Below are 27,384 nucleotides of genomic sequence, written 5' to 3' on the forward strand. Positions count from 1 at the left end.
ACCAGACTGTTACCCTTTGCCTCCCACCTCCACGGCTGTCCTACCTTATCAGTGACTGAAACCAGACTGTTACCCTTTGCCTCCCACCTCCACGGCTGTCCTACCTTATCAGTGACTGAAACCAGACTGTTACCCTTTGCCTCCCACCTCCACGACTGTCCTACCTTATCAGTGACGGAAACCAGACTGTTACCCTTTGCCTCCCACCTCCACGGCTGTCCTACCTTATCAGTGACTGAAACCAGACTGTTACCCTTTGCCTCCCACCTCCACGGCTGTCCTACCTTATCAGTGACTGAAACCAGACTGTTACCCTTTGCCTCCCACCTCCACGGCTGTCCTACCTTATCAGTGACTGAAACCAGACTGTTACCCTTTGCCTCCCACCTCCACGACTGTCCTACCTTATCAGTGACGGAAACCAGACTGTTACCCTTTGCCTCCCACCTCCACGGCTGTCCTACCTTATCAGTGACTGAAACCAGACTGTTACCCTTTGCCTCCCACCTCCACGGCTGTCCTACCTTATCAGTGACGGAAACCAGACTGTTACCCTTTGCCTCCCACCTCCACGGCTGTCCTACCTTATCAGTGACTGAAACCAGACTGTTACCCTTTGCCTCCCTCCTCCACGGCTGTCCTACCTTATCAGTGACTGAAACCAGACTGTTACCCTTTGCCTCCCACCTCCACGGCTGTCCTACCTTATCAGTGACTGAAACCAGACTGTTACCCTTTGCCTCCCACCTCCACGGCTGTCCTACCTTATCAGTGACTGAAACCAGACTGTTACCCTCTGCCTCCCACCTCCACGGCTGTCCTACCTTATCAGTGACTGAAACCAGACCAGTGACTGAAACCAACCAGTTACCCTTTGCCTCCCTCCATAGGATCCATGAGATTTAACAATAACATGTTAGACAGAGTGTACATGTCCTGCCTCCCCCTCTTGTCTCATTCAGTAACTTTCCACACACCTAGTTCTTATCCACCTTCCACTGACCCCCCATTATACATTCATTATACATATACATTCATTATACACGTAAAGTCATCAATAGGTTCACTTATGGTAACATGAATAAGTAGATTTCAAGCTAAAATCCAACAATATCAATCTGTTCTACATCTCTGTGCCTTTTTAAAATGACTAACTAATAAAGTGTACATTCAAAATGACAACCACAAAGTTTGTTTGAAGAACACATTTTTTGTGTGTGTGTGTTTGCGGGTGTGTATGTGTGTGCGTTTGTGGGTGTGTGCATGTGTGTGTGTGTGTGTGTGTGTGTGTGTGTGTGTGTGCGTGCGTGCGTGTTTGTGAGTTTACGGGTGTGTGTGTGCATGTGTGTGTGTGCGTGCGTATGCGTGAGTTTACGGGTGTGTGTGTGTGTGCATGTGTGTGTGTGCATGTCTGTGTGTGTGTGTGAGTTTACGGGTGTGTGTGTGTGTGTGCATGTGTGTGTGTGTACTGTGTTGTCTTTACCTCCAGGGCGTGCTGTATCTTGTCCTTGCCCCCCAGGCCTGGCAGGCTGGAGCTGTATGTGTTCTCAGTGATCTGACCACCCAGGATACTGTCCTCTGGCAGCACCGTCTCAGACCACAACCTACACACACCGTCCTCACACGACGTCAACAACACATTACACACACTACCCCTGGAGAGCAGAGGCAGGGGGAGCAAGAGGGAGAATGAGAGAGACACACAGAACATCATTTTACATTGATGATTGACAGTTTAGTAAAGCCCAAAATCTTTCCATTAGTATGGGATTGAGACATTCAGAAACATAAAGCTGAATCTATACAACAGATTAGAATTTACAATCAGCTTGACTTATGTTTTTTCTCCATTTAAAATGTGTGTGTGTGTGTGTGTGTGTGTGTGTGTGTGTGTGTGTGTGTGTGTGTGTGTGTGTGTGTGTGTGTGTGTGTGTGTGTGTGTGTGTGTGTGTGTGTGTGTGTGTGTGTGTGTGTGTGTGTGTGTGTGTGTGTGTGTGTGTGTGTGTGTGTGTGTGTGTGTGTGTGTTCTGACTTGGGCATGTATTTGCTGGTCTTCCTCCAGGACAGGCCGGTGACAGAGCGGGGGTGGGCCAGGTATATGAAGGAGAAGTGGACGTGAGGGCTTTTCTTATCTGGGAGGTCTGGGAGCACCACAGCAGAGCGCCACCCAGTGGTGGGGTACCACACCTTCAACAGACAGTCATCCTGGACAGAGAAACACACAGGTGAGACAGACACACACAATGGTCCTGAATAAGCTATCACAAAGTCCAGATGGCACATTACTATGTGTTTATTACTCTACAGGTGTTACAGGAGAATCAACATGAGGAAGTCGAAAACATGTATGACATGATTGGGATATTGACAGTATATGGAAACCAGATATGGCCTGTAAAATGTTAGCTTTCGAGTATACCTTGCCGGCTGTTGCAAAGTATTCCCCATCAGGAGACCACTTGGTGATGTGAACAGACTTAGCAGTCCTGGAGAGAGAGACAGAGAGAGACAGAGACAGAGAGAGAGAGAGGGGGAGAGAGAGAGAGAGAGAGACAGAGAGAGACAGAGAGAGAGAGAGAGAGAGAGAGAGAGAGAGAGAGAGAGAGAGAGAGAGAGAGAGAGAGAGAGAGAGAGAGAGAGAGAGAGAGAGAGAGACAGAGAGAGACAGAGAGAGAGAGACAGAGAGAGACAGAGAGATAGACAGAGAGACAGAGACAGAGACAGAGAGAGACAGAGACAGAGACAGAGACAGAGAGACAGATAGACAGAGACAGAGACAGATAGACAGAGACAGAGACAGAGAGACAGAGACAGAGAGAGATAGACAGAGACAGATAGACAGAGACAGATAGACAGAGACAGATAGACAGAGACAGATAGACAGAGACAGAGATAGACAGAGACAGATAGACAGAGAGAGATAGACAGAGAGATAGACAGAGACAGAGAGAGATAGACAGAGACAGATAGACAGAGACAGAGAGAGATAGACAGAGACAGATAGACAGAGAGATAGACAGAGAGAGATAGACAGAGAGAGACAGAGAGAGATAGACAGAGACAGATAGACAGAGAGAGATAGACAGAGACAGAGAGAGACAGAGAGAGATAGACAGAGAGAGACAGACAGAGAGAGATAGAGAGAGATAGACAGAGAGATAGACAGAGAGAGATAGACAGAGAGAGATAGACAGAGAGAGATAGACAGAGAGAGATAGACAGAGAGAGATAGACAGAGAGAGATAGACAGAGAGAGATAGACAGAGAGAGATAGACAGAGAGAGATAGACAGAGAGAGATAGACAGAGAGAGATAGACAGAGAGAGATAGACAGAGAGAGATAGACAGAGAGATAGACAGAGAGATAGACAGAGAGATAGACAGAGAGAGATAGACAGACAGAGAGAGATAGACAGAGAGAGATAGACAGAGAGAGATAGACAGAGAGAGATAGACAGAGAAATAGACAGAGAGATAGACAGCGAGATAGACAGAGAGATAGACAGAGAGAGAGAGCAACAGTTCAGCTGCTTTCACTTCTCTATGGGAAACTCAGTAAAACAGCAAACACCACTCACTTCTTCCACAACATAATGTGTACAGTTTTTTACCTCAAAAAGGTGCTTCCCCATTTGACACTTTTTCAAAACATGACTTGATTTTAATATTGAAAGTTTGTTTATGTACAATTCCAAAATGTTATGTTTTATTGATGGTGATGAAAAACGCTGTCTCAGGTGCCACTCCAGAATCTCTCATTAGTGTTCAATTGTGTTGAGATCTGGTGCTTTCAGTAGACTGACTGACTGACTGACTGACTGACTGACTGACTGACTGACTGACTGACTGACTGACTGACTGACTGACATGTTGGGAAACCCTTTCACACTCACTTCCCCATTCCAGGACAGTCACACACCAACATGCTGAGTCAGTATCAGCTGCTTATCGCTGTTTGTGTGTCAAACGTCTCCCTGTTTTAAAAGGTACTCAGTTAAATGACGTTGCCAGGCGCAGTCACTGCAGAAATGTACCCATTATGCCGTTTACGTTCTGCATCTACGTCATGTTGCTGACTACCTTTAAAGAGCTCAAACGGTCTACAGGCCTGATATGTCCACTACGTCATGTTGCTGACTACATTTCAAGAGCTCTAACGGTCTACAGGCCTGATATGTCTACAGGCCTGATATGTCCACTACGTCATGTTGCTGACTACCTTTAAAGAGCTCAAACGGTCTACAGGCCTGATATGTCCACTACGTCATGTTGCTGACTACATTTCAAGAGCTCTAACGGTCTACAGGCCTGATATGTCTACAGGCCTGATATGTCCACTACGTCATGTTGCTGACTACCTTTAAAGAGCTCTAACGGTCTACAGGCCTGATATGTCCACTACGTCATGTTGCTGACTACCTTTAAAGAGCTCTAACGGTCTACAGGCCTGATATGTCCACTACGTCATGTTGCTGACTACCTTTAAAGAGCTCTAACGGTCTACAGGCCTGATATGTCCACTACGTCATGTTGCTGACTACCTTTAAAGAGCTCTAACGGTCTACAGGCCTGATATGTCCACTACGTCATGTTGCTGACTACCTTTAAAGAGCTCTAACGGTCTACAGGCCTGATATGTCCACTACGTCATGTTGCTGACTACCTTTAAAGAGCTCTAACGGTCTACAGGCCTGATATGTCCACTACGTCATGTTGCTGACTACATTTCAAGAGCTCTAACGGTCTACAGGCCTGATATGTCTACAGGCCTGATATGTCCACTACGTCATGTTGCTGACTACATTTCAAGAGCTCTAACGGTCTACAGGCCTGATATGTCCACTACGTCATGTTGCTGACTACCTTTAAAGAGCTCTAACGGTCTACAGGCCTGATGTCTACTAAACACTTGAAAAGCACCACACACAGCTCCTGTCACTCACTTGCACTGCCAAACACACTTCCAGTCGTTGAGGGCAGGGTGAGGTTTGTCATCGGTCACAGGTCCATCCTCCTCCTCTATCAGTGTGTCTGCTGACGGAGGAGCCCACAGCTGCAGGTGCTCTGTAGCTGCCAGAATACGGTTCCCTACAGGACACATACACATGGTTAAACAGCTACATGGTTACCTGTTCCCAGCACATTGACTTGGTACCAGTACCCCCTTTATATGGCCTCCTCATTATTATTATTATTTATTTATTTGGACTTTAGTTTATTTAGTAAATATTTTCTTTACTCTTATTTTTCTTTAAACTGCATTGTTGGTTTAGGGCTTGTAAGTAAGAATGTCACTGAGGTCTACTACACCTGTTGTATTCTTTAAACTGCATTGTTGGTTAAGGGCTTGTAAGTAAGAATGTCACAGTGAGGTCTACTACACCTGTTGTATTCGCCGCATGTGACAGGTACAAACACATACTTACTGTACACACAGACACACAGCAGTTAGTCAGGGGGCGTTACCTTGTGGGTCCCAGGCCAGGTTATAGGTGATAGCATTTAGGAAGAACTGTCCTGTCTTTCTCCACTGGTAGTTAAGCTGCTGTTAATGGCACAGACAGAAGGAGAGGGGGAATAGAGAGGTGTAGGGAGAGGGACACAAGAGGAGACAATATTCAGTGGAAAGAGAGAATGAGGGGAGAGGTGGGAAGAAGAGAGTGAGAGCGGCGAGAGAGAGGGGCGAGAGAGAGAGAGGGGCGAGAGATAGGAGAGAGAGAGAGAGGGAGAGGCGAGAGAGAGAGAGAGGCGAGAGATAGGAGAGAGAGGTGCGAGAGAGAGAGAGAGGTGCGAGAGAGAGAGAGAGGTGCGAGAGAGAGAGAGAGAGAGGTGCGAGAGAGAGAGAGAGAGAGGTGCGAGAGAGAGAGAGAGAGAGGTGCGAGAGAGAGAGAGAGAGAGGTGCGAGAGAGAGAGAGAGAGAGGTGCGAGAGAGAGAGAGAGAGAGGGGCGAGAGAGAGAGAGAGGGGCGAGAGAGAGAGAGAGGTGCGAGAGAGAGAGAGAGGTGCGAGAGAGAGAGAGAGTGCGAGAGAGAGAGAGAGGTGCGAGAGAGAGAGAGAGAGTGCGAGAGAGAGAGAGAGAGAGCGAGAGAGAGAGTGAGAGAGAGAGAGAGAGAGAGAGGTGCGAGAGAGAGAGAGAGAGAGAGAGAGAGAGAGAGAGAGAGAGAGAGAGAGAGAGAGAGAGAGAGAGAGAGAGAGAGAGGTGCGAGAGGGAGAGAGAGAGGCGAGAGAGAGAGAGGCAAGAGATAGGAGAGAGAGAGAGGGGCGAGAGAGAGAGAGAGGTGCGAGAGAGAGAGAGAGGTGCGAGAGAGAGAGAGAGGTGCGAGAGAGAGAGAGAGGTGCGAGAGAGAGAGAGAGAGGTGCGAGAGAGAGAGAGAGTGCGAGAGAGAGAGAGAGGTGCGAGAGAGAGAGAGAGAGAGAGAGCGAGAGAGAGAGAGAGAGTGCGAGAGAGAGAGAGAGAGGTGCGAGAGAGAGAGAGAGAGGTGCGAGAGAGAGAGAGAGAGAGAGAGAGAGAGAGAGAGAGAGAGAGAGAGAGAGAGAGAGAGAGAGAGAGAGAGAGAGAGAGAGAGAGAGAGCGAGAGAGAGAGAGAGAGAGAGGTGCGAGAGAGAGAGAGAGAGAGGTGCGAGAGAGAGAGAGAGAGAGTGCGAGAGAGAGAGAGAGGTGCGAGAGAGAGGTGCGAGAGAGAGAGAGAGAGGTGCGAGAGAGAGAGAGAGTGATGAGCCAGAGAGAGAGAGGGGCGAGAGAGTGATGAGCCAGAGAGAGAGAGGTGCGAGAGAGAGAGGTGCGAGAGAGAGAGGTGCGAGAGAGAGAGGTGCGAGAGAGAGAGGTGAGAGAGAGAGAGGTGAGAGAGAGAGAGAGAGAGAGAGAGAGAGAGAGAGAGAGAGAGAGAGAGAGAGAGAGAGAGAGAGAGGTGCGAGAGAGAGAGAGAGGTGCGAGAGAGAGAGAGAGGTGCGAGAGAGAGAGAGAGGTGCGAGAGAGAGAGAGAGGTGAGAGAGAGAGAGAGAGAGAGAGAGAGAGAGAGAGAGAGAGGGTGAGAGAGAGAGAGGTGAGAGAGAGAGAGGTGAGAGAGAGAGAGAGAGAGAGGAGAGAGAGAGGTGCGAGAGAGAGAGAGGTGCGAGAGAGAGAGAGGTGCGAGAGAGAGAGAGGTGAGAGAGAGAGAGGTGAGAGAGAGAGAGGTGAGAGAGAGAGAGGTGAGAGAGAGAGGTGCGAGAGAGAGAGAGAGAGGTGAGAGAGAGAGTGATGAGCCAGAGAGAGAGAGGGGCGAGAGAGTGATGAGCCAGAGAGCGAGGGGCGAGAGAGGCGAGAGAGAGATAGTTATTCAACACATGCACAGACAGGCAACTATAATAAGCTACATGCTCAGCCACTGTTAATACAGGCATTTACAGCCACAAACAACTCACACCTTGAACAGAATATTCAGGGTTGATAAAATCACACAGCAGAACAGTAATGAAGCAGTTAAAACACAGTGGAACTCTCAATGCAGCAATACACACATACACACACAAGGCATGCTCTCTCTCACACACACACACACACTAGGCATGCTCTCTCTCACACACACACACACACACACACACACACACACACACACACACACACACACACACACACACACACACACACACACACACACACACACACACACACACACACACACACACACACACACACACACACACACACACACACGGCATGCTCTCTCTCTCACACACACACACACTAGGCATGCTCTCTCTCACACACACACACACACACACACACACACACACACACACACACACACACACACACACGGCATGCTCTCTCTCTCACACACACACACACTAGGCATGCTCTCTCTCACACACACACACACTAGGCATGTTCTCTCTCACACACACACACACTAGGCATGCTCTCTCTCACACACACACACACAAACTAGGCATGCTCTCTCTCACACACACACACACACACACACACACACACACTAGGCATGTTCTCTCTCACACACACACACACTAGGCATGCTCTCTCACACACACACACACTAGGCATGTTCTCTCTCACACACACACACACTAGGCATGTTCTCTCTCACACACACACACACTAGGCATGTTCTCTCTCACACACACACACACTAGGCATGTTCTCTCTCACACACACACTAGGCAGTTTATTCAGCATAAAATGTCAGTGTCTCTCTGCTTACCTTGTGGCGTTTGTTTGGGTTGGTAGCGAATGGTTCAAAGATACACACTGTGTTCCCATAGGACGCTGCAATCTAAACACAGTAACGTTCAATATCCCAACATTAATCGGTAGTTTTACACACCAGGGTTAATGGTGCAGTCAAAGGAGAGAAGAGGGAGGAGAGAGGAGAGAGGAGAGAGTAGGGAGGAGAGAGGAGGGAGGAGAGAGGAGGGAGGAGAGAGGAGAGAGGAGAGAGGAGAGAGAGGAGGAGGAGGAGGAGGGAGGAGAGAGGGAGAGGAGGAGAGAGGAGGGAGGAGAGAGGGAGGGAGGAGAGAGGAGAGGAGGAGAGAGGAGAGAGGAGAGAGGAGGGAGGAGAGGAGGAGGAGGAGAGGAGGAGGAGGAGAGAGGAGAGAGGAGAGAGGAGAGAGGAGAGAGGAGAGAGGAGGGAGGAGGGAGGAGAGAGGAGGAGGAGGAGGGAGGGAGGAGAGGAGGGAGGAGAGAGGAGAGAGGAGAGAGGAGAGGGAGGGAGGAGAGGGAGGAGGAGGGAGGAGGAGGGAGGAGGAGAGGGAGGAGAGGGAGGAGAGGAGAGAGAGAGAGAGAGAGAGGAGGGAGGAGGGGAGGGAGGGAGGGAGGAGGGAGGGAGGAGGGAGGAGGGAGGAGGGAGGAGGAGGAGAGAGGAGAGAGGAGGGAGGAGGGAGGAGGGAGGAGAGGAGGGAGGAGGGAGGGAGGGAGGAGGGAGGAGGGAGGAGAGGAGGAGGGAGGAGGGAGGAGGGAGGAGGGAGGAGGGAGGAGGGAGGAGGGAGGAGAGAGGAGGGAGGAGGGAGGAGGGAGGAGGGAGGAGGGAGGAGAGGAGGAGAGGAGGAGGAGGAGAGGAGGGAGGAGGGAGGAGGGAGGAGGGAGAAGAGAGAGGAGAGAGGAGAGAAGAGGGAGGAGAGAGGAGGGAGGAGAGAGGAGGGAGGAGGGGACAGAAGAAGAGAGCAATGAGAAGAGAACAGAACTGCATTTGTCATCACAACATTATTGTAACTACGTGCGTGTCTTACCCTGCCCAGTTGGTGGGAGCACTCGACACAGCCCACCTGGATGTTGCCATTTTGAGCTCCAGGGATGATCTGAACACACTCAAAATCACTGGCCAAGATCACTATATCACAGCCTGAACCATAGGCCTGGGAGAGGGGAGACAGACACACAGACAGACAATTCAGTCAATCCAACAAAATGCAAGACAACAGCAGCCTGGTCCCACATCTGATTGTGCCATATTACCAATTTGCTGAGACAATTTTTAAAATGTTTTTAATTTAACATTTATTTAACTAGGCAAGTCAGTTAAGAACAAATTATTATTTACAAAGACGGCCTACCCCGGCCAAACCTTAAACCGGACTACGCTGGGACAATTGTGCGCCACCCTATGGGACTCCCAATAACGGCCGGTTGTGATACAGCCTGTAATCAAACCAGGATCTGTAGTGATGCCTCTAGCACTGAGATGCAGTGCCTTAGACCACTGCACCACTTCAGGAGCAATGACCAGTAGAGCTGAAAGGACAGCACAAACAGATCTGGGACCAGGCTACATATTCAGTCCACTCCTCCTGGTAGGTAAATATACCTACTGAGACTGTCTGGTGAACTGCACTGTAGTCAAACAGATCTGGGACCAGGCTACATATATACAGTCCACTCCTCCTGGTAGGTAAATATACCTACTGAGACTGTCTGGTGAACTGCACTGTAGTCAAACAGATCTGGGATCAGGCTACATATATACAGTCCACTCCTCCTGGTAGGTAAATATACCTACTGAGACTGTCTGGTGAACTGCACTGTAGTCAAACAGATCTGGGACCAGGCTACATATTCAGTCCACTCCTCCTGGTAGGTAAATATACCTACTGAGACTGTCTGGTGAACTGCACTGTAGTCAAACAGATCTGGGATCAGGCTACATATACAGTCCACTCCTCCTGGTAGGTAAATATACCTAGTGAGACTGTCTGGTGAACTGCACTGTAGTCAAACAGATCTGGGATCAGGCTACATATACAGTCCACTCCTCCTGGTAGGTAAATATACCTACTGAGACTGTCTGGTGAACTGCACTGTGGTCAAACAGAGAGACAGAGAGGCTACAGTACAGCAGCTGTACCTCCATCACATCACTCTCTACACCATGCTAAGAAAAGTGTGTCTCCCCAAATGGCACCCTATTCCTTATATAGTGCACTACTTTTGACCAGGGTCTATAGGGATGCAAGGGAATAGGGTGCCATGTGAGACGCATCCTAAGTCTCCATGTTTAATTCAGGCTAGTGGTTAGGTCATGATGAGTTCTCTTAGACTAGGGCCATGTTTCCAGGTCTACACAGTCTAGTCAGCTGCTGGTTTGGGTTCTGCTTCCATGGAAAGACGCAGCGCTGTTCACCTGAAAAGAGAGGTGTGTTGAGAAAGATTTCAGAGGATGTGAGACATGAGAGATGTTTACAACACAGTGACTCTGGAACATATAGAGGCTGAAGAGAGAGGTTGTAGAGAGAGAGGAGGGAGAGGGGTAGTAGAGAGAGGAGGGAGAGAGGTTGTAGAGAGAGGAGGGAGAGAGGTTGTAGAGAGAGGGAGGAGAGAGGATGGAGAGAGAGGGAGGAGAGAGGATGGAGAGAGAGGGAGGAGAGAGGATGGAGAGAGAGGGAGGAGAGAGGATGGAGAGAGAGGGAGGAGAGAGGATGGAGAGAGAGGGAGGAGAGAGGATGGAGAGAGAGGGAGGAGAGAGGATGGAGAGAGAGGGAGGAGAGAGGATGGAGAGAGAGGGAGGAGAGAGGATAGAGAAAGAGGGAGGAAAGAGGATAGAGAAAGAGGGAGGAGAGAGGATGGAGAGAGAGGGAGGAGAGAGGATGGAGAAAGAGGGAGGAAAGAGGATAGAGAAAGAGGGAGGAGAGAGGTTGTAGAGAGAGGGAGGAGAGAGGATGGAGAGAGAGGGAGGAGAGAGGATGGAGAGAGAGGGAGGAGAGAGGATGGAGAGAGAGGGAGGAGAGAGGATGGAGAGAGAGGGAGGAGAGAGGATGGAGAGAGAGGGAGGAGAGAGGATGGAGAGAGAGGGAGGAGAGAGGATGGAGAGAGGAGGAGGAGAGAGGTTGTAGAGAGAGGGAGGAGAGAGGAGGGAGAGAGAGGGAGGAGAGAGGATGGAGAGAGAGGGAGGAGAGAGGAGGGAGAGAGAGGGAGGAGAGAGGAGGGAGAGAGAGGGAGGAGAGAGGATGGAGAGAGAGGGAGGAGAGAGGAGGGAGAGAGAGGGAGGAGAGAGGATGGAGAGAGAGGGAGGAGAGAGGAGGGAGAGAGAGGGAGGAGAGAGGATGGAGAGAGAGGGAGGAGAGAGGAGGGAGAGAGAGGGAGGAGAGAGGAGGGAGAGAGAGGGAGGAGAGAGGATGGAGAGAGAGGGAGGAGAGAGGATGGAGAGAGGAGGAGGAGAGAGGTTGTAGAGAGAGGGAGGAGAGAGGATGGAGAGAAAGGCTGAAGAGAGGGAGGAGAGAGGAGGGAGAGAGGGAGGAGAGAAAGGGTGAAGAGAGGGAGGAGAGAGGAGGGAGAAGAGAGGGAGGAGAGAGGAGGGAGAGAACGAGGAGAGAGGAGGGAAAGAGAGAGGGAGGAGAGGGAGGCTGAAGAGAGGGAGGAGAGAGGAGGGAGAGAACGAGGAGAGAGGAGGGAAAGAGAGAGGGAGGAGAGAAAGGCTGAAGAGAGGGAGGAGAGAGGAGGGAGAGAACGAGGAGAGAGGAGGGAAAGAGAGAGGGAGGAGAGGGAGGCTGAAGAGAGGGAGGAGAGAGGAGGGAGAGAACGAGGTTGTAGAAAGAGGAGGGAAAGAGAGGGAGGAGGGAGAATGTATGTGTGAGAAAAAGAAGAGAAGGAGAGTAGAGGGAGAAAGATAAAGACCGGAGAGAGAGAGAGAGAGAGTGGTTGAGGAGAAAGACGAAGTAAAGGAGAAGAGATCATGTGTGTGTAAGAGAGAGCGGGAGAAACAAGGAGGGAGAGGGAAGGAGAGAGGAGCAGTCCTAGTTGAGGTATTGCTGCAGCAGCTGAACATTACAGCTGGAATTAAAAGCAGTCACCGTCACGCACAGACTAGCCCTGCTCTACTCACCTACACACACACACACACACACACACACACACACACACACACACACACACACACACACACACACACACACACACACACACACACACACACACACACACACACACACACACACACACACACACACACACACACACACACACACACACACACACACACAGAGAGAGAGAGGAGGTGTGCATGACTGAGAGACGACTCTGTTCTGTACCTGTACAAAGTAACGTTGGTGTGTGTGTGTCATCGATCTGCATGAACCTGATACAACAGAAACAACCGCTCAGCTCATCACGTCTGTCCAAGCACCTCTCACCTCGCCTCTGCATGTCTGTCTGCCTGTCTGCCTGCCTGTCTGTCTTTTGACAAGAGCCTTCAAAGGCCATTTGGTATGCAGCCTATAGCAGCCTATATTCCCTCACAGCCAGTGTTTAGGTGGTCTAACATAAACCTGACTCACACATAGCTGAGTGCACTGTCAGACCAGTCAGAGTTGGCAACACGACAAGTCCCAGGCATCAGGGACAATGCAGTGAATGGAAGGAGTATGAATGAGGTCTGTTATATGTAACATGAGAAGAGATGTTGGCTGAAGACTGAACACATTTCATCAGGTTATTCATATAATAGAGACAGGAAGACTGAGTTCACAATACCAGCCCAAACACACACACCACACACACACACACACACACACACACACACACACACACACACACACACACACACACACACACACACACACACACACACACACTAGACAAACACAGAGACAAACACCACACAAACACACACCACACAGACAGACAAACACCAAGCAAATACAGACACACAAACACACCACGCAAACACAGACACACACACAATTACACACCATGCAAATACAGACACCACACAAATACACACACACAGAAAACACTATACGCAGACACACACAAGCATGCACGGACACACACACAAGATACACACAGACCATACACAGCTGTCACCTACAGAACAACCCAGTCAGGTAGGTCCCCTCACGTTTACCACCCGAGTGCCTGTAACATGTTATTGATGTAGGTATGTACCATTGGCAGCAGTTGGATTGACCCTCTGTTGAATGTGGAGATGTTAAATGGTGGTTGAATAATGGAGGATTTATCTGGCTCCATCTTGGAGAATCACCTAGTTAACCCTGACCAGGGCTCTAGGCTGCCCTTCTTCACAAGCAGCACATGAGCACCTAAGTTGAAAAATGTAGGCGCAGACAAATAAATGTAGGAGCACAATGAAAAATATTTGAGACATTAAAGCTAGAATCTTACATTTTCTAGGCGTACTGGTGCTCTTAAATATATATTTCAGGTCGCACAGTAAAATAAATAGGTGCAGATGTGAGTAAAATGCTTGTACTGTAGAGCCCTGCTGTGTGTGGGGATGTGTGGGCTCACAGGCATCCCAAATGTCAGTGATTCTTCCCATGACTAACTCAATCATGCCAGCATATCAGTGTACTACTACAGATAGGCTTTACATGAACTAAACCCTCTCCTTTCACACACATTATGGCAGTCTGTGTCCCAAATGGCATCCTATTCCCTTTATAGTACACTACTTTAGACCAGGGACAAAAACTGTAGAAAACAACACTAGAGTGAGCGGACGGGCGGGCGGGCGGGCGGGCAGGCAGGCAGGCAGGCAGGCAGGTAGGTAGGTAGGTGTGTGTGTAAAATGTGGCGACGGACAACGTGACTGTGAAGATTTTTGATTTACTGGACCCATATGCATTGGGTGTATAAACCACTGGGCATTCACCCACGGTGCTCACAATGACACTGGGCGTTCACCCACGGTGCTCACAATGACACTGGGCGTTCACCCACGGTGCTCACAATGACACTGGGCGTTCACCCACGGTGCTCACAATGACACTGGGCGTTCACCCACGGTGCTCACAATGACACTGGGCGTTCACCCACGGTGCTCACAATGACACTGGGCGTTCACCCACCCACGGTGCTCACAATGACACTGGGCGTTCACCCACGGTGCTCACAATGACACTGGGCGTTCACCCACGGTGCTCACAATGACACTGGGCGTTCACCCACGGTGCTCACAATGACACGGGGCATTCACCCACGGTGCTCACAATGACACGGGGCGTTCACCCACGGTGCTCACAATGACACTGGGCGTTCACCCACGGTGCTCACAAGGACACTGGGCGTTCACCAACGGTGCTCACAATGACACTGGGCGTTCACCAACGGTGCTCACAATGACACTGGGCATTCACCCACGGTGCTCACAATGACACTGGGCATTCACCCACGGTGCTCACAATGACACTGGGCGTTCATCCACGATGCTCACAACGCCCCCGCGCACAAAGCCAGGTCCATACAGAAATGGTTTGTCAAGATCAGTGAGGAGAAACTTGACTGGCCTGCACAGAGCCCTGACCTCAACCCCATCGAACACCTTTGGGAGCCAGGTCTATCGCCCAACATCAGAGCCCGACCTCACTAATGCTCGTGGCTGAATGGAAGCAAGTCCCCTCAGCAATGTTCCAAAATCTAGTGGAAAGCCTTCCCAGAAGAGCAGAGGCTGTTATAGCAGCAAATGGGGGAACCATATGAATGGCCATGATTTTGAAATGAAATGTTCAACAAGGTGTCTACATACTTTTGGCCATGTAGTGTACATGATTACTAACGAAAATACACACAGGCCAAATCCATTATTAACCTATAGAGTGATAAACATGACAGCAAATGTATTATTTGGGCCGACAACAGTTTTATTTATCAGCTTTCATATAATAATTGTATGACCAAAAGCCGCTATGCCACGGTGTGAGTGTGTGTTAAAGACAGGGCCCTGGGTGAGCCCTAAGGGTCTCAGTGTGAGTGTGTGTTAAAGACAGGGCCCTGGGTGAGCCCTAAGGGTCTCAGTGTGAGTGGTACATCGTTAGACCTAGTGTGGTTCTGGAGGTTTCTTCCCATGAAATGGACCCGGACATCTCTGAGGGCTACATAAACGGCCTATTGTGCACTACTTTTTCCCTATATAGTGCACTACTTTTAGTGCAAGGAGTGCACTATATAGGGAATAGGGACACAAACAGACACTGAGCCACCAGCCCTCAGGGATGGAACACAATAGTAGTCGTTAGGCCTATGCTTTCAGCTGTAGTAGTATAGGACAATGCATTCATCATTTTGTGTAAGATGGAATTGTATTATTTTAAACAATACAAAACATACACGTACAAATGACATCACACAAAGATCAACTGCATCACACCTGCTCAGACCCACCTGCTCAGACCCACCTGCTCAGACCCACCTGCTCAGACCCACCTGCTCAGACCCACCTGCTCAGACCCACCTGCTCAGACCCACCTGCTCAGACCCCCAATTCCAGCGTCTGTATCTCCCCACCACATGGCATCAAAATGCACCATTTTGGAAGGTCAATGCATTTGTAAAGCAAATGTCTCATGTGGCTGTTATAGAGTCTTTATGAATGTGCCTACAACAAACCGTTCCATGTTTCCATGTTATGCTAGCCTATGTCCCAAAGCAAGTGGCCCCTAGCTTAGGTTCCATTCACATGGTTGTTTCACCACATACTATAAGCAGCTGGTTCAAAATCCCTCCACTGTATGCTATTATTAATAGCATTTAGAAGTCTGAATATAAAGAACGCCCTGAGCACCAACCATGTGTGTGAGAGTGACGGGAAAGTGTTCAGTGTTTTCCCTCTCCAGCAAGTTTCAAACAGAGGCCAACATTATGTACCACAAGCAGCTGCTGTGAGCAATGATGAGGTTCTCATATCTCTCAAAATACAATTAGGGGGAAACCGTTTGGAAAGCAAATGGCTGTTGCTGTCAAGAGAAGACAGTGAAAAGACTCATCTTTTACAGTTATGAAAATTCTCAACTTGATTGATCAAACAGAACAGCCTATCTTATTGACACCAGCGGAGAGCATCGGCCATAACCCTGGGGTGTGGGAATATTCACTCTTTATCATTGTTGGGTCAGTCAGTGCCACATCAAAGTTAGTTTTTGGACAATCATTTCCTCCTCCAGGTTAGATGTCATATTGTAGGTTATTTGGGCCTCCCCTTCTCGTAGGCCTGTTATATGGATGAGACAACGTTGTTTTTATTGATCTGATTGGTCAGTCAGCAGAGTATTCTACCCTGTAATTTTAGTCATTAAAAAAGATGCCCCTAATGTCTCCAGTAATATAACGTTTAGTACAATTGCATGAAATGTGTTTATAAAAGGCAACATTTTTCCCAAGCAAAGAAAGAACAAATGTATCTGATAAACATACAGCCTAAAGCCCACTGAACGGTCTATTTTGTGAAAAGAGTTATATTATCAGCCTAAATGATGACTATCCAATCTACTGATCACATTAGGAACAATAGGCTTCTTTACAAAAGTCTGCAAATGTGATGCATGGAATGCTTTATCATTAAAGGATAATTTTTTAGAATAAATTTGCTTCCCAAACTTGAAACTCGTGTACCGCATATAGCACCGACCTCCGGGGCACGAACCTCCGCTCCCCTTCCTGCATTTCAACACATTTTTCCATGGTGCAGAGAGAAAAATTTGCAGTTTTATAATTCTATTCTACATATTTTGTCATGAGGCTTACAGAAAATATTGCAGTTTTAAAGCTCATTTCCTGGAGGCCCAAGATATCACCCATAAGACACAGTGAAACCGCCCTAATAACACACCCGGAGACTGTACCACTACAGGTACTGTAGCCTCCCCATATAACTACAGTATGTGATGTACTACCGTCTCTGACAGGGGGTCTGGCGCTTTGTGGCGCAGCAGCTTGTGAACAGCTTACCCTGACACTGCAGGGGTTACTGGTTCAAATCCTGCTTAGGCTGTTCCCTCTCGTCAGCTCTGAGATGCTGCAGCTCAGTGTGTGAAGAATAGTATGAGATAGACTTCACTGTTAAGCTAGCTGTGTGTAGGCTAGTATCAGATAGACTTCACTGTTAAGCTAGCTGTGTGTAGGATAGTATCAGATAGACTTCACTGTTAAGCTAGCTGTGTGTAGGATAGTATCAGATAGACTTCACTGTTAAGCTAGCTGTGTGTAGGATAGTATCAGATAGACTTCACTGTTAAGCTAGCTGTGTGTAGAATAGTATCAGATAGACTTCACTGTTAAGCTAGCTGTGTGTAGGATAGTATCAGATAGACTTCACTGTTAAGCTAGCTGTGTGTAGGATAGTATCAGATAGACTTCACTGTTAAGCTAGCTGTGTGTAGGATAGTATCAGATAGACTTCACTGTTAAGCTAGCTGTGTGTAGGATAGTTAAGCTCAGATAGACTTCACTGTTAAGCTAGCTGTGTGTAGGATAGTATCAGATAGACTTCACTGTTAAGCTAGCTGTGTGTAGGATAGTATCAGATAGACTTCACTGTTAGACTAGCTGTGTGTAGGATAGTATCAGATAGACTTCACTGTTAGACTAGCTGTGTGTAGGATAGTATCAGATAGACTTCACTGTTAGACTAGCTGTGTGTAGGATAGTATCAGATAGACTTCACTGTTAGACTAGCTGTGTGTAGGATAGTATCAGATAGACCTCACTGTTAGACTAGCTGTGTGTAGGATAGTATCAGATAGACCTCACTGTTAAGCTAGCTGTGTATAGGCTAGTATCAGATAGACTTCACTGTTAAGCTAGCTGTGTGTAGGATAGTATCAGATAGACTTCACTGTTAAGCTAGCTGTGTGTAGGATAGTATCAGATAGACTTCACTGTTAAGCTAGCTGTGTGTAGGCTAGTATCAGATGAACTTCACTGTTAAGCTAGCTGTGTGTAGGATAGTATCAGATAGACCTCACTGTTAGACTAGCTGTGTGTAGGATAGTATCAGATAGACCTCACTGTTAGACTAGCTGTGTGTAGGATAGTATCAGATAGACCTCACTGTTAGACTAGCTGTGTGTAGGATAGTATCAGATAGACCTCACTGTTAGACTAGCTGTGTGTAGGATAGTATCAGATAGACCTCACTGTTAGACTAGCTGTGTGTAGGATAGTATCAGATAGACCTCACTGTTAGACTAGCTGTGTGTAGGATAGTATCAGATAGACCTCACTGTTAGACTAGCTGTGTGTAGGATAGTATCAGATAGACCTCACTGTTAGACTAGCTGTGTGTAGGATAGTATCAGATAGACCTCACTGTTAGACTAGCTGTGTGTAGGATAGTATCAGATAGACCTCACTGTTAGACTAGCTGTGTGTAGGATAGTATCAGATAGACCTCACTGTTAGACTAGCTGTGTGTAGGATAGTATCAGATAGACCTCACTGTTAGACTAGCTGTGTGTAGGATAGTATCAGATAGACCTCACTGTTAGACTAGCTGTGTGTAGGATAGTATCAGATAGACCTCACTGTTAGACTAGCTGTGTGTAGGATAGTATCAGATAGACCTCACTGTTAGACTAGCTGTGTGTAGGATAGTATCAGATAGACTTCACTGTTAGACTAGCTGTGTGTAGGATAGTATCAGATAGACCTCACTGTTAGACTAGCTGTGTGTAGGATAGTATCAGATAGACCTCACTGTTAGACTAGCTGTGTGTAGGATAGTATCAGATAGACCTCACTGTTAGACTAGCTGTGTGTAGGATAGTATCAGATAGACCTCACTGTTAAGCTAGCTGTGTGTAGGATAGTATCAGATAGACCTCACTGTTAGACTAGCTGTGTGTAGGATAGTATCAGATAGACCTCACTGTTAAGCTAGCTGTGTGTAGGATAGTATCAGATAGACCTCACTGTTAGACTAGCTGTGTGTAGGCTAGTATCAGATAGACCTCACTGTTAGACTAGCTGTGTGTGAGAGCTAAGGCCAAAAGCCATTCAGGCTACTGTCAGCAGATGGTCATTTCTTACAGGTCATCATATCCATATAATCGGCCCACTTCTAATGGGATTTCTATGATCATATCAGTATTGTACTTCAGATAGCCTGCTACTCTGTTACACAGTCATACAGAGAATAGTTCCATATGCTTGCTCGCTCACTCACTCACTCACTCACTCACTCACTCACTCACTCACTCACTCACTCACTCACTCACTCACTCACTCACTCACAGAGGGATAGGCAATCTATTACACAAACACAGATACAGGCTACAAAAAGGAATTTCAAGACAGAGAACGCAAACATCACTCATGTATTAATCAATAGACCAAAGTAACTTCCCGCTCTGTCGGGCTGGCAGCAAACCAGGATAGTCAGACAGGACACTAACACACCTTTCAAACCAGGATAATGAGACAGGAAACTAACACACCTTTCAAACCAGAATAGTCAGAAAGGACACTAACACACCTTTCAAACTAGGATAATGAGACAGGACACTAACACACCTTTCAAACCAGGATAATCAGACAGGACACTAACACACCTTTCAAACCAGGATAGTCAGACAGGACACTAACACACCTTTCAAACCAGGATAATCAGGCAGGACACTAACACACCTTTCAAACCAGGATAGTCAGGCAGGACACTAACACACCTTTCAAACCAGGATAGTCAGACAGGACACTAACACACCTTTCAAACCAGAATAGTCAGACAGGACACTAACACACCTTTCAAACCAGGACAGTCAGGCAGGACACTAACACAGCTTTCAAACCAGGATAGTCAGGCAGGACACTATAACACAGCTTTCAAACCAGGACAGTCAGGCAGGACACTAACACAGCTTTCAAACCAGGACAGTCAGACAGGACACTAACACACCTTTCAAACCAGGATAGTCAGACAGGACACTAACACACCTTTCAAACCAGGACAGTCAGGCAGGACACTAACACAGCTTTCAAACCAGGACAGTCGGGCAGGACACTAACACACCTTTCAAACCAGGATAGTCAGACAGGACACTAACACACCTTTCAAACCAGGATAATGAGACAGGACACTAACACACCTTTCAAACCAGGATAATGAGACAGGACACTAACACACCTTTCAAACCAGGATAATGAGACAGGACACTAACACACCTTTCAAACCAGGATAGTCAGGCAGGACACTAACACACCTTTCAAACCAGGACAGTCAGGCAGGACACGAACACAGCTTTCAAACCAGGACAGTCAGGCAGGACACTAACACAGCTTTCAAACCAGGACAGTCAGACAGGACACCAACACACCTTTCAAACCAGGATAGTCAGACAGGACACTAACACACCTTTCAAACCAGAATAGTCAGACAGGACACTAACACACCTTTCAAACCAGGATAATGAGACAGGACACTAACACACCTTTCAAACCAGGATAGTCAGACAGGACACTAACACACCTTTCAAACCAGGATAGTCAGACAGGACACTAACACACCTTTCAAACCAGAATAGTCAGACAGGACACTAACACACCTTTCAAACCAGGACAGTCAGGCAGGACACTAACACACCTTTCAAACCAGGACAGTCAGGCAGGACACTAACACAGCTTTCAAACCAGGACAGTCAGACAGGACACTAACACACCTTTCAAACCAGGATAGTCAGACAGGACACTAACACACCTTTCAAACCAGGACAGTCAGGCAGGACACTAACACAGCTTTCAAACCAGGACAGTCAGGCAGGACACTAACACAGCTTTCAAACCAGGACAGTCAGACAGGACACTAACACACCTTTCAAACCAGGATAATGAGACAGGACACTAACACACCTTTCAAACCAGGATAGTCAGGCAGGACACTAACACACCTTTCAAACCAGGATAGTCAGGCAGGACACTAACACACCTTTCAAACCAGGACAGTCAGGCAGGACACTAACACACCTTTCAAACCAGGATAGTCAGGCAGGACACTAACACAGCTTTCAAACCAGGACAGTCAGACAGGACACTAACACACCTTTCAAACCAGGATAGTCAGACAGGAGACTAACACACCTTTCAAACCAGGATAGTCAGACAGGACACTAACACACCTTTCAAACCAGGATAGTCAGACAGGACACTAACACACCTTTCAAACCAGGATAGTCAGGCAGGACACCAACACACCTTTCAAACCAGGATAGTCAGGCAGGACACCAACACACCTTTCAAACCAGGATAGTCAGGCAGGACACTAACACACCTTTCAAACCAGGATAGTCAGGCAGGACACCAACACAACTTTCAAACCAGGATAGTCAGGGAGGACACTAACACACCTTTCAAACCAGGATAGTCAGGCAGGACACTAACACACCTTTCAAACCAGGATAATGAGACAGGACACTAACACACCTTTCAAACCAGGACAGTCAGACAGGAGACTAACACACCTTTCAAACCAGGACGTTTTTCCTCTAACTTTAGCATCCAGACAACTTTTTGTCTACTTTTCTTTATATGAAAGGTACTACAAGCAACAAAGCCTCTGCTTTTATTTCCGCCAAGCGACCTAGTCATGATTGAGGTAAAGTTCTGCCTACGGCTTAGTACTGTATATGCATCATGCTGAGGCACTAAGCTCTTGATGGTTGCTAGGCAGCGCCCTTTACTACTATAAGTCCGGTAGAGGTGCCAATGGATACAGACTGTTCCATTGACCAGACTGGTGAACATTCAACAAATCTGATCTAACAAAGTGGATATTCCTCTAATTCTTCATGACTGATGTATTGTAATAGTCCCACAATGGATTTCTTAAGTCCAAGTCGGATATATTGTTTTGGTTGAGTTTGATTGACCTCCTGTCCTGACAGTTGTAAACTCTGCGAGGCATGATACATTACATAGGTTAGCCCACCACATGCACTGTTTTCTTCATGACTACTGGATGGATCCAGAAACAATTACTGTGGGAATAAATAAATAAATATCACTGAATGACGAAATATTGGAATAAAGTAGGCTAATGCAATTGAAGGCCTCAAATGGTTGCTTACTGAAACTCCCAAAGTCATCTAATTGTTATAATATATTTGGTCAACTATTTCAGCACTGTTTCACGCTGCTTTGAAACAAGCGTGGGGACTTGATAAATCAATCAGTCATATTTTTATTTTCACTGAATCTCCGTTTGGATATTGGTTGGGCTACAATTAGGCTGTGGAAACGTTAGCTAATTTGCAGTGAGTGCTGCTCATGATCATCTTGTCTAGCTGGCTCATTCATCATCACTGATCAGTACATTGTGACAGCATGTTATGTATATTAACATTCATCGTTACTGATCAGTACATTGTGACAGCATGTTATGTATATTAACATTCATCATCACTGATCAGAACATTGTGACAGCATGTTATGTATATTAACATTCATCGTTACTGATCAGTACATTGTGACAGCATGTTATGTATCTTAACATTCATCATCACTGATCAGTACATTGTGACAGCATGTTATGTATATTAACATTCATCGTTACTGATCAGTACATTGTGACAGCATGTTATGTATCTTAACATTCATCGTCACTGATCAGAACATTGTGACAGCATGTTATGTATATTAACATTCATCATCACTGATCAGTACATTGTGACAGCATGTTATGTATATTAACATTCATCGTTACTGATCAGAACATTGTGACAGCATGTTATGTATATTAACATTCATCATCACTGATCAGTACATTGTGACAGCATGTTATGTATATTAACATTCATCATCACTGATCAGAACATTGTGACAGCATGTTATGTATATTAACATTCATCATCACTGATCAGAACATTGTGACAGCATGTTATGTATATTAACATTCATCATCACTGATCAGTACATTGTGACAGCATGTTATGTATATTAACATTCATCATCACTGATCAGTACATTGTGACAGCATGTTATGTATATTAACATTCATCATCACTGATCAGAACATTGTGACAGCATGTTATGTATATTAACATTCATCATCACTGATCAGAACATTGTGACAGCATGTTATGTATCTTAACATTCATCATCACTGATCAGAACATTGTGACAGCATGTTATGAATCTTAACAAGTGGATGATTTTGCTCTTCACTTGACCCCAGACCAAAAGACTGGGTCTTAATCCATCAATGTGATTCTGTTGCACTGAATCTCTCTGTCTGTATACAGAATGGTTCATTCTCTGGCTCGGAAAACAAGTGGAGGTGGAATATCTTTGTTTCCTGGTCTATCACTGATCTGAAACATTGAGCATGCTATATTTAAGCAATAAGGCCTGATAGGGCCAATATACCACAGCTAAGGACTGTTCTTATGCACAACGTAATGCAGAGTGCCTGGATACAACCCTTAGCCGTGGTATATTGGCCATATTCCACAAAGCCCCAACTTAATTAGAGCAGTAAAAAAAATGTATGTTTTGTCATACCCGTGGCATTCGGCTGTCAGCCAATCAGCTTTCAGGGCTCGAAGCACCCCGTTTATAATGTAACCTCGATCAACAGTAGGGCTAGTATTTAGCTCGATCCGGTATAGGCAACTCCAAAAGCCTGCAGAGGTTGTCAAATATGAACACGGACTCACACGAAAATAGGATTGCTATTATCAATATCATGACAAAGACCCTACGCCTGCTCCCTAACAAAGGAGTGATAGTAGGCAAAATATGAAACAGATGAAAACAGCAAGTCGCTCTGGATAAGAGCGTCTGCTAAATGACTTAAATGTAATGTAAAATGCATGGGCTTGGGCTCTGTTTCAAAATATCACTTTAAAAAAATGTATTCCATTATATTCTTACAATAAAATGTGTGTGTTTGTGTGTGTTGACTGATCGGGTTGGTGTGTCTGGTCTGTTTAATGAACAAAATAAGGAACCAGATTTCATTTGGAGGGCCTGTTTGTAAGGGGGTCCTATGAACATGGGGGGGTATTTTTGAGGGTGACCAACATCAAATGATTAAATGCACACTGACTAATTACTATATTTCCAAATGACTATCATATTATTCATATGGATAGTAGATGCGATATGATGCACGCAGAATAACACGCAACCTCTGAAAGGAGGTTGTCTACGTCACCGCTTGCACAGCTGATGCTAGCGTGACAGCCGCTCGAGCTAATGATACATGAAACACACTGACGCCAATGTTAGCTAGTCTCGCTCACCACACACACACACACACACACACACACACACACACACACACACACACACACACACACACACACACACACACACACACACACACACACACACAAGCCCTAGCCCCGGGATAGGTGTGGCGTTTCAATCATATCATTCAATGTATAGTTTGGATGCTGGAAAGAAAACTGCATTATTATCGATGTTACATGTGAGATTGCGTAAAAACATCAAAGGAATTCCCCTGTCGACCCTTGTAACACGCAGCATCATAAAGGTCATCTGACAGGCTTTCCGTCTTAGGACCAAAGCAAATAAACAGAACAGTAGCTCTGGCTCTATATCCTCTGCGAACACCGTAGGATAACCTTGAACACCCACGGTTAGCTGGCTAATGCCGAACGTTAATGATGTGGTGGATTGGCAGCCTCACAGACCTGACTCAACGTTACCCGCGAATATATCCGTGCACTTCATGCAGACGACTCTGTGAATCTTGTTAGCGCTCTGTCTGTACATGGCTAGCCAAGATGCTATCTAGCGCTGGTTAGTTAGCAAGGATGCTATCGCTGACAGCTAGATAGCTAATCATCGTCTCCCAAACAGCGTCAGATCAGTTCAATATCAAAATAAAACCTACGGTGAAAGGAATGTCGTTGACGCTCCCCACAGAATAGCAGCAGTCACCGGGGTTCACAGCTCCCGTTAGCACCTGGTGGAGATGCATTTTTCCCTTCTTTTAGCTTCAACAGATGCCTGGATATTTAATTATTTACGACAGCGACTCGTCCACCCTCTGTTTCTCCATCTAACTCGCCACTGCTGCTGGGAATTGCATCCGTCTGTAGTCTGTCTGCCAGCGGCTTGTTTTTTGTTTCTCCGAATGGCCGCTAAAACGCCGCGGAGGTGGAGGATAATCTTTAGTCGGTTTGAATCAAATAGCAGGTTGTGTACATGTATGTGAAATAGGCTGCCTTCGCTGTCAGTGTCCAAACACACAGCGTCTGTATTCTTACAGGCAGCGCTTCGCTGAAGGAAGAATATCTGCAGCGAACATGACATGCGCGTTCACGGCGATCCGAAGGCACGACTGCATACCATAGACATATCATGTCTAGATTGTGAACGAGACTAGCGTATGTAGTTATAATTTCTAATTGTCGCAATATTGAATGTTATTACATTACCCTATCTGTAAATATGTTAAAATGTCTGAAGAATATTTCATGGCAAATGTCCCCATTCGGTCAGAGACTTTATACCCGCTCTAGTTTATAATTGCTATGTTGATGACGCTCCAGGTTTGGGGATCACGCACCAGTGTGACGAATACGCAGGCGTTCATTGATCTTCCAGAGATACCTGGGGTTTGGGAAAAATGCTTCGATATCGATGATGTGCTGTCAATCAGTATAAGAGCTGGTCGAAACAGTTGGTCGAAACAGAGTGAATTATTAACAGTGTTAAAACAATTCCAACAGCCGCTGTCATATCTTGCTTTGTGTCTCTGGCATAACAGCGGGTGGTTAGGGAATCCCAACCCCCTACAAGAGAAGGCTTTTGGTGCATTCTGGAGAATATGACATGACTGCACATTAGTGTTTGCAAAGGTCCATTGCAAGTACACTGAACAAAAATATAAACGCCACATTCAACAATTTCAAAGATTTTACAGTTCATATAAGGACATCAGTCAATTGAAATAAATAAATGATGCCCTAATTATGAATTTCACATGACTGGGAATACAGATCTGTTGGTCACAGATCCCTTAAAAAAAAGTAGGGATGTGGATCCGAAACGATCAGATTGTGTGACCCCATTTGCTTCATGCAGCAAGACACATCTCCTTCTCATAGAGTTGATCAGGCCGTTGATTGTGGCCTGTGGAATGTTGTCCCACTCCTCTTCATTGGCTGTGCAAAGTTACTGGATATTGGCAGGAACTGGAACATGCTGTCGTACACGTCGAATTCAGAGCCTCCCAAACATGCTCAATTTGTGACATGTCTGGTGAGTATGCAGGCCATGGAAGAACTGAGACATGTTCAGCTCCAGGAATTGTGTACAGATCCTTGCGATATGTGGCGATACATTATCATGCTGGAACATGAGGTGATGGCGGCAGATGAATGGCACGACATTGGGCCTCATGATCTCGTCACGGTATCTCTGTGCATTCAAATTGCTATCAATAAAATGCAATTGTGTTCGTTGTCCATAGTTTATGCCTGGCCATACTATGACCCCACCACCTCCATGGGGCACTCTGTTCACAATGTTGACATCAGCAAACTGCCTGCCCACACGACACCATACACACTGTCTTCCCTCTGCCCGGTACAGTTGAAACCTGGATTCATCCGTGAAGAGCACACTTCTCCAGCGTGCCAGTGTCCATCGAAGGTGAGAATTTGCCCATTGAAGTCGATTACGATGCTGAACTGCAGTCAGGTCAAGACTCTGGGGAGGATGACAAGCTCGCAGATGAGCTTCCCTGAGACAATGTCTGACAGTTTGTGCAGAAATTCTTCGGTTGTGCAAACCCACAGTTTCATCAGCTGTCCAGGTGGCTGGTCTCAGACGATCCCGCAGGTGAAGATGCTGGATGTGGAGGTCCAGGGCTGACATGGTTACATGTGGTCTGCGGTGGTGAGGCTGGTTAAATGTACTGCAAGATTCCCAAATACGATGTTGGATGCAGTTTATGGTAGAGAAATTAGCATTACATTCTCTGACAACAGCTCTGGTGGACATTTCTGCATTCAGCATGCCAATTGCACGCTCCCTCAACTTATTACATCTATAGCATTGTGTTGTGTGACGCAACTGCACATTTTAGAGTGTCCTTTTATTGTACCCAGCACAAGGTGCACATAAGTCATGTGCATGCTTTTTAATCAGCTTCTTGACATGCCACCCCTGTCAGGTGGATGGATTATCTTGGTAAAGGAGAAA

The 27,384-nt window shown here is 46.7% G+C and overlaps 1 protein-coding gene across 11 annotated transcripts in view; it reads right to left on the reverse strand.

Annotated features, from left to right (window-relative positions):
• dmxl2 (Dmx-like 2) overlaps positions 1 to 25,511 on the reverse strand; it is a 115,017-nt gene extending 89,506 nt beyond the window's left edge. For all 11 annotated transcript variants that reach the window (XM_046333059.1, XM_046333061.1, XM_046333054.1 and 8 more), the window contains exons 1-8: positions 25,067 to 25,511; positions 9,222 to 9,347; positions 8,198 to 8,269; positions 5,467 to 5,545; positions 4,944 to 5,088; positions 2,420 to 2,486; positions 2,033 to 2,205; positions 1,484 to 1,655 (exon numbers count right to left, since the gene is read on the reverse strand). In XM_046333059.1, coding sequence (XP_046189015.1) covers positions 1,484 to 1,655; positions 2,033 to 2,205; positions 2,420 to 2,486; positions 4,944 to 5,088; positions 5,467 to 5,545; positions 8,198 to 8,269; positions 9,222 to 9,347; positions 25,067 to 25,153 — 921 coding nt within the window. In that variant the 5' untranslated portion in view covers positions 25,154 to 25,511. The remainder of the gene's footprint in view (positions 1 to 1,483; positions 1,656 to 2,032; positions 2,206 to 2,419; positions 2,487 to 4,943; positions 5,089 to 5,466; positions 5,546 to 8,197; positions 8,270 to 9,221; positions 9,348 to 25,066) is intronic.
• Positions 25,512 to 27,384: the final 1,873 nt, after the last annotated feature.

Source organism: Oncorhynchus gorbuscha, unplaced genomic scaffold (genome assembly GCF_021184085.1).
Source record: "Oncorhynchus gorbuscha isolate QuinsamMale2020 ecotype Even-year unplaced genomic scaffold, OgorEven_v1.0 Un_scaffold_333, whole genome shotgun sequence".
NCBI lineage: Eukaryota > Metazoa > Chordata > Actinopteri > Salmoniformes > Salmonidae > Oncorhynchus > Oncorhynchus gorbuscha.